This window comes from Apteryx mantelli, chromosome 1, assembly GCF_036417845.1.
Source record: "Apteryx mantelli isolate bAptMan1 chromosome 1, bAptMan1.hap1, whole genome shotgun sequence".
Taxonomy (NCBI): Eukaryota; Metazoa; Chordata; class Aves; order Apterygiformes; family Apterygidae; genus Apteryx; species Apteryx mantelli.
This window is the reverse complement of record NC_089978.1, coordinates 150,923,148-150,935,541: the sequence shown is the minus strand read 5'-3', so window position 1 is coordinate 150,935,541 and position 12,394 is coordinate 150,923,148. Positions and strand designations below refer to the sequence as shown.

At 37.0% G+C, this 12,394-nt stretch overlaps 1 protein-coding gene across 1 annotated transcript in view; it reads right to left on the bottom strand.

Moving 5' to 3' along the window:
- The window catches only part of SLC15A5 (solute carrier family 15 member 5), a 37,116-nt gene extending 24,975 nt beyond the window's left edge, over positions 1–12,141 (bottom strand). The window contains exons 1-3 of the mRNA XM_013947389.1: positions 11,775–12,141; positions 9,482–9,704; positions 2,000–2,169 (exon numbers count right to left, since the gene is read on the bottom strand). Of these exons, the coding sequence (XP_013802843.1) occupies positions 2,000–2,169; positions 9,482–9,704; positions 11,775–12,141 (760 nt within the window). The remainder of the gene's footprint in view (positions 1–1,999; positions 2,170–9,481; positions 9,705–11,774) is intronic.
- Positions 12,142–12,394: the final 253 nt, after the last annotated feature.

Sequence of the window (12,394 nt, the reverse complement as noted above, 5' to 3'; positions counted from 1 at the left end):
ATCCTGGGGAATTCTTCAGATTGCAAATCTGATCAGTTAGTAAGTGACATATTTAAAAAACAAATATTATTATTGGGACACATTGTATGGATCAACATCATATACTCTATACTTTTTATTTTTAAACATTTTCTTAAAAACATCTATCTGTATAGATAGATATCTACAACTTTCAGAAAGCAATTCTTCCTTTCCTTTATACTGCAGTCCTTGGCGCTAATGTTCTGCTATTTGACCTTGATCTAATCATGAATATCTATGTTATTTAATTATAATAAAAAAGCCTACATTGCACCCTAGATGGTAGATACACATTTCTCCTCATCTGTGGTCACCTGCCAGTCCTCAAAATTATAGCAGTGGGAAGAAATGCAAATGAAGTCCATGCTTGACAGCTAAGCATAATTGAATACATGATCCACATTTGAAGAATTACCTTAAAATAAAAAGGTATCATATATAAAAATAATTTCTTTAAGGTCACCTATGGATTTGAATTACAGTTCTGAAGAATTTCCAATTTAGCCATCTCATTGGAAGGTACAAAGTATATTATCATTTATTTTGACTAAGGAGATGAAAAACTTTGCAGATATTAGCCTAGAGACTTGCATTCTGCAAAGACTTGGAAAATGTATGTTAAAAAGAATATCAAACAACACTCATAGGGAAAACACTTAATGATACAAAAAAAAATTCTGCTAGTTTTGTGGAACGGCCAATATTAACATAAATGTGCAGATTATGTCTATTTACTTAGTTTAATTAAACCAGTTATATGATAAACTGCTACAGATTTAGCCCGTATAAAACAGTCCAGCTCAGGGGTGAATATGGAGGAACATTTTCAGGTTCTTAAAATCTGTAGTGAGCTCCACTGAGCCAGTCAACCACCATTCTCTATATGAAGAGCTAGCTAATCTGATGCCAGTCTTTGCAGACCTCAGTGAAACATTAATATGATGTTTTGGGGGATGCATGGAAGGGATGTACTTTGGTTCCGTTTGTTTTTACCTTATCACTATGATATTCCTAGGCATCTGGCTTAGGCATTCATCTCCTCAGCGCTAATATATTTTTGCTCAAGTTACATTTATAATAAAAATACCAAAATAATAAAAAAATTGCTTTCAACTTCTGGAGTCTACTGGAAAAAAGAACTGCAAGGTTTGGGCACTTATAGCCTTATGCAGATCATCTAGGCTCCACCTACATTTCTGTGCTTGGTCAATTGAGAGAGGTAATTGCCATCAAAAGATTTTGGAGAGCTAAGTAAGGTACTAACTGGCGAGATTCCAGAAGTGTAAGAACTTCTGCTTTAAGATATTTCCATAGTCCACACAGCCAAACACTATTTAGAGCTATTCAGAATTTCTAATTATTTTCAGTTATGTACAAATGCTTGATGTTGTATTGGCAAGCACTCCAAACTAAAAATATGCAGCAGACATTCTGCAAGATAAAGGATATTATAAAACAGCTTTGCTACTAGCTTATCTACACTAGCAATTAAGTTTAATTCCTGTCTTGTTTACCAACCACATTGCTTGGTTGCTTGGTGCAAGCTCAGGCCAAGCTCTGGAGCACACAAAGGAGAAAACACAAATGTGCTTGGTGACTTAGCATAGGCCCAAGCTCTCCTTCAATTGAGCTAAACACACTGGGCATAGGTTGAACCAAATGTGCTATAGTAAAGACCTCCAGCAAGCACACATATGGTACATCTTCATGCATAGGCAAATGCTTTGACCTAGGAACATGACAGAGGATATTTGTAAGCTTACCAAAGGCTGCTTTCAATTTTTCAGCCTATCCAGAATCTACAGGTCTGACCCCACAGAAGATGTTCCATTTTACACAGACACCCCATAGAGCTAAAACCCCAAGTATTGCCAACAAAACAGGGGTTGTGTTGTGGAAAAAACTTGTTTAGATGTGCAAGTTGATCTCTTTCGTGAAAATAATCTTTAAAGACATTTCCTAAGTCATTGCTTCTTACCTGTTTTGGGTTTGTAAATCATTTCACCACGCACCATGTGAATTGTGATCATAGCCATAAGCACAGATACAAATGGGATAAGAAAACCAAGGTTCCTGGCCACAGATTGCTGGATATAAGAAATGCTGACAAAGACAACTGCTGAATTTAAGTTAACCAGCCAATAAAACCTAATACAAATAGACAAGAGAGAAAACAGTGGAGAAGCTGAATAATACAAATTCTTTACAAGAGATATAATTTAAAACATTATGAATTTAAAAGCATGGTAAGCATGGTCAGCATCAATATCATGCACACATCGACACAGCAATTAACATCAAATTTCACTTGGATGTCTCAGCTCCAAGAGGTATAGCATTAAACTAACTCTACTAAGGCAGTAGAGCTGAACAAATCATCAATCTAGTACCAGAAATATACTGTGAATTGGAGCAATTAAGAACTTCAACATTTATAGTTTACACATTTAATATATGAAAGCATAAGTTTTGTGAGCTATAATCAAACCACATACTTTAAGCTTAACAGAAAAATGTCTTACTGCTACCATCAGTTTTTAAAGGCTGTTAGAATTAGATTTATTAGAAGAGATGGCATTTCCATTAGCTGCATGGCCTGTTGGTTTGGCTGGAATTTTTGTTGGCTCTGCAAATGTCTTGATAAGGTGGATCCCAGACATAATTTGCTCTGAGACCACTTCTAGCAACAGAGGTGTTTCCCAAATAAGTGCTGAGCCCTTCCTATGCACAGAAAACATTAAAATGAAATTCATATACTCTTGGAAGCAGCTGATGTATCACTAGTGGCAGGCCTAGCACAGTTTGAAACCCTTAATAATAGCACATTAGATATGCTTAAAGGAATTATAAGGAGAGTAAAAAGCAAAACAAAACCCACCAAAACAATGCATGTCGCCATTAGAATGAAAAAGGATAAATAGTTTGTTACTTTACCCTAGCAAATCAGTTTATACCTGCACAATTAGGATTATACTGTCACCATATCTTTTTTTATTGGAATCTGACTCCTTACATATCCCATTAATTAGTACTTCTTCTAAAATCCACTTTTCCCTAGAAGTTAGTTAACAGCATAGGTGTTCATGATAAAGTGAAACAAAAAATGTACTGCTCGTTCTTCTACTGCATAGTCCGCGTCCCTCTTCTTATGACTGTTCAATTTTTACTGTACTATCCATAATTATAAGCATTTCAGCTACAACCCCTCTAACTCATTTTACATTCTGATGTGTTCCCTACACACTGTTCTTCAGGTCATTTGCATTTTCTTTCCTCTTCAGCAGAGCTTTAACTGATATTTCCTTTAAAACACAAGTCTCAAAAACCCAGGGGTTTGAGGCTACAGACCAGACTCAGTGAATATTTGGTGAGCATCTCAATGTAGAGAAACCAGAGTTAGGGAGGACCTGCCTTGGTAGAGTCACAGTTTCAAAAAAATTTTAATCTATCAGGGATCAGTATGAGAATTCATTTGAATCTCTTGTGTAATACAAACCAGAGACTCTCATTCAGCAATCTTTGCTTCAACTTGAATCTCACTTCCAAAGGCTGCCTGGTTAGCCTTTGAAATTTTACATTAAGACTTTTAAATTGATGAAACTTCTAACTTTCAAGCTGGCTTTAAATGCAACAATTGTATTTTAAACAAACAGGAGCTATCAATAATACAATAATACTATCTCAAGATATCATAGCTTAGATTTGTAAGTTATATAAGATTTTGTAAGATATTGTAACTACAACAGGAGATTCCTTCACCTTTAAAAAAAACAAGAAAAACTCAGTTTCATTCAAGGGTGAAATATACATTGATACATATGTATATACCTCAATATACATTGCTTGAGGAAGCAAGAAAGCTTTCTTTCTTGTCTTGTATCACTTCTGTCTCATGTATGGTATTGAACTTGAGTCTCTATGTCTCCCAATTAGTACAGAAATCACTTCTCAACATTTAGAAAAGTCTTAAAGTTTTAGAAGACCAGTAATTCTTTAACAATTCAACTCTTGGCTTTCTAGCTTGTTATTTCAACCACAAATCAGCTGGTAGGGGAGGAGCTAGGTATCAGTCTTCCATCACAGTCCCCTGTATCAACAATAACAGGAAAATATTTTGAGCCGCAAACCTTAAGAGGGGAATTGCAAGTCTCTCTTGACACCAAGGACCCTTCACCAACCCTGTTTCATCCATTTAAAGTGACTTCTAGCTGGTCTGCTGTAATTGCCAAGAAAATCATGATCATATGACAAGTTACAGTGTTGAAATCATTACTTTGCTACTTCTGACTGTTCTGCCATTGCCCTTTACATCGTATCTAGCTAGAGCCAAGATAGTAAAGTCTTTATCATGTCAGAAGCAAGGACCTTGTAAGTGAACAAACTTTGTTAGTGTTACCAACTCAATGATCTCTCACTTTACTAAGGAGGGGAAGATTATCACAGAGGCTGTGCAGCAGCAGACGTGAGCATGGCTAAGCAGCTCAGCTAACAGAACAGGGAGGGCAAGGAGTGAAAGAGTAACAACATACTCCATTTGGGTAAACTCAGTGCTGCTGAGAGTCACAAAGCAGCTCTCATGGAGCTGGCAAATTAAGCACAGCAGTCAGCAGGTGTTCTCTGCCTTCATGTATTTCTCTGAAGTCACATCAAAACATGTCTGAAGTTTCAAGATCAATCGCTGTTTCCTTTAAATCATTTATGTTTCCAAGGGATGATACCCATCCAAAAATGACAAGCTTTTCCCCTCCCACAGAAAGCCATCTCTAGGCACTTTTGAATGATGCTATTATGGAACAATGATAGAGTTGGAGGGATTTCGTACATAGATGCGTTGACCCCTGTTCTGCTAAAGCTTCTTAAAAAAAAAAAATACACAACTGGGTCAGCTATAACTTGCGTAGATGTTTTAGAAGTTATTAGTTAGAAATTGTTCCAAGTTAGAAATTTCAGCCCCTGTTTTCTAAATTTTCTACAAAATGTGCCTGAGCTACCTAAAAGGCCTGGAACTCCTTATGACTATGACTCTGTTTTACTAGAAGGAGGAGCCTCCAAAGAAAGCCCTTGAGTGCAGGAGAGTGCTTTGGGTTTTCAGCAGCTGGAGTTCATAATAATAAAATACCTTGACTGTTGTATAGCAAATCACTGTAAGACTGAATTGTAAAGCTCCTGTCCACTTGCAGAAATAAGAAGAAAAAAACCCAACATGTTCCAGCAACCTCTATGGACTAAAAAAGAAAGATAAACTAATCTTGGTGCACACATGAGAATTCTGGGAGTTGCTCATATCATACTGGCTGTACCAGATCAGAACCCATACAAACAGGAATACATCTTACTGGCTCTGACACAGCACGGATATTTAATATTGAAATATTTGGAGTAAAGCATCTAAAATATCCCAGTAAGGCAGAGCTGAATGCTTTGAATACATCAAACTGAATATCATGTTCAACTTCACAGTCCACAGCTCCTTCCTGGTGTTTGGACACCAGCTGTATTGCTTCAATGAAGGTGAGTGAGAAGTGAAAGATTCTGAAGGATACAAACTTGGTTGCTACTCAGCATCTCCTCACATTTCAAGTTCTAAACTGGAAAGCATAATCGTCTCTTGATAGCGTGATTAATCACAACAGGGTAATAAAACCAACCAACTAATCACCAAAACCTAGACAAGATAAGGCTGTATCAAGCTAGACTCAAATATGTAGTGTGAATGCAGCAGACTGAAAGCTCAACCTCAACATCATGAGATAACTAAGACCATTAGCTGTTAAGAAAGGAAATGTTTTGTTTATGCAACATTAAAAACTTACCGTGTATAACAACTCTCAATTATTTCCTCTGGTGTGAAATCAAACTAAATATTTTATCCTAATTCCTAAAGAGTATTTGTACAAATAATGTTCACTGAAGCAAACAACCAAGATCTCCCACTTTCCAAGTAAATGCCTTGGACAAAGGGCTTATTAAGATAATGGAGTTGTCTTTCTGTGGCCTAAAAATTATTTTAATAGAGTTTAAATAAAAGAGATTAAAAAGCCCATTTAGAGTGGCCAATGAGCCATTCTAGTGTCCAGGCAACTTACCTGGGGCATGAATTCCTGTGTAGTTCTAGTTTAGTCACCTAGATTATGCAGAGTAGAGTACTGAACTCGGTACCTTAACTTGGTTGAGTGGCCATACTGGGCAAGTGGTGTAATCACTAAGGAATAGTCTTTCATCTTTAACCTGAGAAATCTTGCCCTATGGAGGGCTTTCATTAAAGTCGCATGTTCTCCTGAAGAGCTTCTGTTTTGAGGAAATCCCTCTTCAAATGAGACACTTTTTTTTCCCTTGGAAAATTTTCAGGTGTTACTTCTACTTTAGCAGCTAGAACAGTGCAAGAGACCTGTAGAGTAATATAGCTTGCGTTGAGGACCTACTGTCCACATAATATACACTGAGGATTTTACTTCACAGTGGTTCTAGTCTGGTCTTATAAGCCGCTAGTGGCTTGTGACTCAAGCCCATTGATGGTTTGAGTGTATCAAATATGTATCTGTCATTCATTTTTGGGTTTAGATACTCTAAAAGGAACCCCGCTTATGCACTTTGAGGTCTCTCCCCAATGAGAGCCAAATGCAGACAATTGGGAGGTTAATTTCAGGAACACAGTCCTAATATAAACTGAAATGCTATTGTGACACACACTAAAATATTCTAATAAGACTACTGAATTTTTCTTAGGGATGTATTCATTATGATCACTTTTAAGAAAATAACAACTAGATGACTTCTCCTTTAAAAATATTATTGATGCTTACATAGTACTTGAAGTGTTTTTACTTAGAGTAATCATCAAAATGCAAAATGAACTTGCTGGATGAAACAATGTGTGTTCCAAACAAAATCCTGAAAATATTCTAATGTTGACCTTTTGTTACTTTTTGGATTAATTCTGAAGAGTCAGTAGATTTCCTATCTCTTGAGAAATTATTTGCTCTTATTTTTTAAGCACATCTAGCTCTGATAATTCAAATTCTGATTTTAACCAAGCTCAGATCCAGATATTCTGAGTATATAAGAATGGACCAGTCTCCACACTATATCTATATACTTTTCTGTACTACAGCTTTGTATCAGGAGGTAAAGTTTTTCAGAATATCTACAGAGTTCAGCTCTGGTTCTCTGCAAAGACAAGGTATTAAAAAAATAATAATAATAAAAAAATTAAAAAAACCAAACAGAGTCAGAAAATTGTGTCCAGGATAATAGTTGAAGCTTATTTGCAGTAAACAGAAAGGAAAATGATTAGAAGAAATGTAAGATACAGAGGAAGGAAGGAAGAGAAATACTATTGTATTATTCCATGTTCTCTTCAATTTTACAGCAGAACAGTAAGACAAGATACAAGTTAACACTGCTAACTGCCATGCTTAGTCTGGATTCTACCCTTTGCTCTTATCCTCCACTCCCTTGGACAGAATTTATTTCTCAAGCTGCAAAAACAGTACCAGTCTGTAGCCTTAGCCTCCATAAAGCACAAGTCCTTAAGAAAATTTAGATCAGCAGAATCCAATTCCTTTCTTCGTTTAACATTGGTATATTCTGTTTATCTAAATGGTCACAGTCATGCTAGAGGCTAGAATGCGGCCCTAGATGTGCAAAGAAGCCTTCTTCATGGGTTGAATTAGACCTCAGGTAGCTACAATGTTATATCTGGCAACTTTTTAATCATCATCCTTCCTTAACCCAACAAGTCTGATTATTTAAATAGAACTTGGCCAAGAATGCAGACTTTCATACACCAGGAGTATGCCACCATCTATTTTAATACATTATTTTGAAATTCATTCCTGGGACAAAAACCTACCAGGAGAAAATGATTATATTTTCAGAGGTTGTAACAAGATTAATAGTGCTAAGAATGAAACCTCATTTTTAAGTCTTAAGATTGCAATCAAAAAGTCCCTCCCTGCATGCCATTGCAGAAATTATTTAATTGCACATGTGCCTTTCTTGACACTTCCAAAGCCCCAAGAACTGACCCATCTGGATACCCCCAAGGAACTGTTTTATTCGTATTATTTCTCCTTTGTAATCAACACTGAGAAATGTCATTTTGATTAAACACAATTCTGAATGGCTAATACCACAGTACAATAAATTCTCCAGAGCTATCTTTCAGAACAACTGATTGCTCTCCAGTCTTAATCCCCCAGAGTCTTATTTAATCAAAATGATGTTGCTAATTAAGGATTAAAACTCAGAATAGGAGAGAAGAAAAAATCCTTCCTTTTTATTCTATGGGCAGGTCAAGGAGGCAGAATCTGCTCTAAGGAACTAAACAGTTTCATCCACCTTTCGCAAAGCTGCCTTATTCACTGAAGTTCGGATTTAATTCAAAACTCTTTGATATTAACATAATTGGAGGAAAAAAAAGAATAGCCAGGAAAGCCATTCCTAAAGGAACAGAGATCTGATTCACTAAGATCTTAATTGATTTTTCAGCACTGCATTGTCAATATGTTTTGATTTTAATAACTGGAGTGTGTGTGTGTAGGGAAGGGAGAGGAAAGAGGGCAGTTTAGAGTTTATTCCACCTTGCCTTGAAGCAGCAATTTGGAGGTTTCCACTGATATTTCTACAATCCTTGGTATTACCAAGAGTTTAACCAGAAATGTATAAGGTTTAACCAGAAACATATAAGTGAACATACATAGCGCTCCTTATAGTGCTATAGAGTGGTAAATAAAGGCAAATATATAATCAAAATCACCCCTTGACACACTGAAGGAGAAATAGTTCATATGAAAAATATTTGAATTTTAGGAACCTTTCTCCCCCACCCCCCAAAGTTGTTCTGAAAGATATGTAAATATTTAAACTGAAGCACAAAGGTCAAGTGGTTTATCTGAGGCACCAACTGACAGTGATAGAACTGAAACAATACAGAAGATCCCTGCCTTTAAGATCAGCACTTAGATGCCACCAGTAAACCCTAGCTCTAACAAACTAGCAGACTCTTCTGCCTGTCATTTCTAAAACTCTGTTCCGATGTTAACATATTATTGAATTTTTGTCACCTTTAAGTAGCAAAAGCAAAATATCCTCAAGGCATATCTTTGCTAAAGGTAATAAAACAATTGAAATATGTTGTTCTAACAGCAACTAGGTTATTAATTCTACAAGCATTTAGGTAGATCAGTTGATGCTAATTCTGACTGAAGATTTCTGCAGGAGGCCAACATAGGTTATCACCAATTGGTCATAGCGAATTTGGGAAAAGGTTTTACAGAAAGAGCAATTCTTGGAAACTCTTCTAAAATCTGAATGTTACATTAAAAAAAACAACAAAAAAAAAAAACAAGAAACCCCCTAACTGTTGAATCTGCCTTGTAAAATAACAGTGCAATAACATTGTAAAATAACAATGTTCTATGATCCCCAACAGATACTTAGTAGATACCAAGTTACTAACCAGTTGAAAAAAGAAAGAAGTTCCTTTAGTCCACAGTCCTCAAGGTTGTATGCACTCAGTGGACAAACTACAGCCCTTATGCCTCCAATTCCCAGGCTAGCTGTTAATAGTGCAAAGTAGAATACTATTTTCTGCTCCTTTTTGGTCAGCGTGTGAAGAATATGGCGTCTGTCAATGTAAATATCTTCAAAGGGGAATGCAACAACAGGTAGCAGGGCTGTTCCTGGAATGGGGAAGAAAATTGACATTTGAAATGGGTTAGAATCAGGCCATTGAATAATTTAATTCAAAACTCTGATATTAACATAATTGGAGGAAGAAAAGAATAGCCAGGAAAGCCATTCTGGGCTTTGAGTTTTTTTTTTTTAAGCAACTATGTTGAGATGACCGACAAGGAATCAAAGATCCATGGCATGGATGCGTGCAAAGAGGGGCTTCTTGACACTCTAGAGAGCTAGAACCTTTTTGAATGTTGCTATAGGAAAGAAAGACCAGTAAATGCCTCTCAGAAAGTGTAATTTTGCTTTGAAATCCTTGTAAGGATTTGGGTCCTTCAATCACCTGAAGGGCTCACACCTGAAACCTAGCTTCGTTCACTGTGCCTTCCCCATTTCCTGGGTCTAGAGGGCAGTAGCTCACCATGTGCCTAAGGGCACGGGCTAAGGCATGTAAATTTGCCTGAGGAACAACCGATCAACCAAAAATAAGAAGTCCCCAGTGTAGAGTACGGTCTTTTTTTGTATCATCTTTAAATCCCAGCCTAATGAGAACGATAATTTAGCAACTAAATTTGGAGCCAAAGTTTTTTTGTGGAGAAGTTTCTTGTTTTCTGCTGCAGATCTGTGTAAAACATATGCTTTTCAGAACTTCACCTTGCCATGAATTGCATTTACCAGATCTAGACCGCAAAGCAAGTCTTTCAGATTTGATCAGCTGCTCCAAGTTGAACTGGAGACTAAAACCAAAATATATTTTTGTATGTGCAACATCAACCTTAGCCTTTGGTGAGGCTATGATTGAGCCTCAAACCAGAACAGATCAGGAATGCTTAATGATCTTTCCCCCCAAAAGAGTCCTTTTGTACTGTATTCATGTAAGAGCCACATGCAATACTGAATACAAAAGCAGTGTTCAGCCATGATTCCAACAAAGTTATCTAAATTCCTCTTTGGCAATTGTTTTGTGATACTGCCAGTAGTTATTAAGGCAAGATCTAGCCATTTGATCTGGTAAAATGAACAGGTATTTGATGACTGGTTAAAACAACACCCAAACACATAAAATTCAGTTTGTGTCACCTGTGTCCCACTGCAAAATCTGCATTGAAAGGACAAATGGCAGAAGGAGATTCCAAACTACAAGTCCATGGGGAAAACAATGGAACATAATAGTAATCATTTTCCAGGCTGTTTGCACAGTAGTTTTGCAGTCAATTCAAGAATGTTTGGGAAGCTAAAGAAGATAATTTCATACATGACTAATTTTTCCTTATTTTGTTACACGTCTAAATAACAACCTGTCTGGCTACTACAGAAAGCAGACTTGCTTATGCTCAGCTCAAATGCTGCTAAAAAATAAAAAAATACTTCTATTCACTTGATTTAAGTGGGAAAAAGTAATCCCCACCTGTGAAATTCACTGATTATTGCACAACAGTCGTACTTAGCCTGAGCAGTGCTTGTATATAACAGATTTCCAGAATAACAGGTTGTGAAAGTGTCAGAATGTGCTAACAGGAAGCAGGCTCTGAGAATTAGGACATAGCTTTTGTACTTAAGGCAAACATTCTTTATACCGATATGTACTTAACTACATTTTCCCCATTTGTCCAAATATAAGTCACACACCTTTACATATAATAAACTCTTACTACCAACAGCTAGGAAACAGTTTCCAAATTATTCCACAAAAATGGCTAAAATCTCACATTTCCCCCAAACACTAATAACTTCAGATGCTTGTTAAAGGGACCAGCTCCAAGAAGGAGCTGAGCATCTGTCTTCTGAATCACTGAGCCACTTAACAGGAGTAAGTTTTGGGCACTAAATATCCATAAGTTGTAGCATGCAAGAGTACCTTAGTTTTGTTCACAGAACCACTTTACAAAACTACATAGGCAAACATACTGCAGTACATTTTGTAGAAGATAAACTAAAGTAATAAGCTATTAGAGAAGTTGGCCACAAAGTTAGGGAAAATTGACAGTTTTCCAACAAATGTTCAGAAACGCATTTCCATAATGGAATTATTAAAACATAACTGCACATGAAATAGTCACCAGGGTGTCACCTACCTACGAAGTGTAGAAACATGCAGATGCAGACAAGCTTGATCCTCCCCACAAGACACTCCGCAAGCCAGCCGACCAGTACTGGTGTTAACATGGAGGTGCCCACAAAGCACATATTGACAATAGCTGCCTGGTAGCTGCGATAGCCAAGTTTGACAGTACAGAAGAGGATCATGTTGCAGACAATGCCAAAGAATGTGAACCTCTCACACAGCTCCACCAGCAGCAGACAAATAGCCGCTTGGAGTTTCTTCTCAGACTGAGACATGTTTCCAGTATGATTGCTTCTCCTGGGTAACAGTCTTTGCTCCTTGTCATCAGCATGGATCAGAAGTTGCTTCTCTTGCACGTCTTTTTTGTCTGCTGCCATGCTTGACTTTTTGGAGTAAGATTGGGTAGAGCAGCTTAAGTTACAGGTATACTTCTGTTATCCCACACTGTAATTAGCAAACTGGTAAGACTCTCACTTTGAATTCCACACTTCACTACTACAATTTCTCAGGGCACCTGCCACTTTTGTGCTACTACACAGAGGATCAAAGAGTATCAAAAATCAAAGGAATACATCAACATTTCAACTTCTGACTTTAGCAACAGTCAGAAACTCAGTCTGGGTTTTTTAT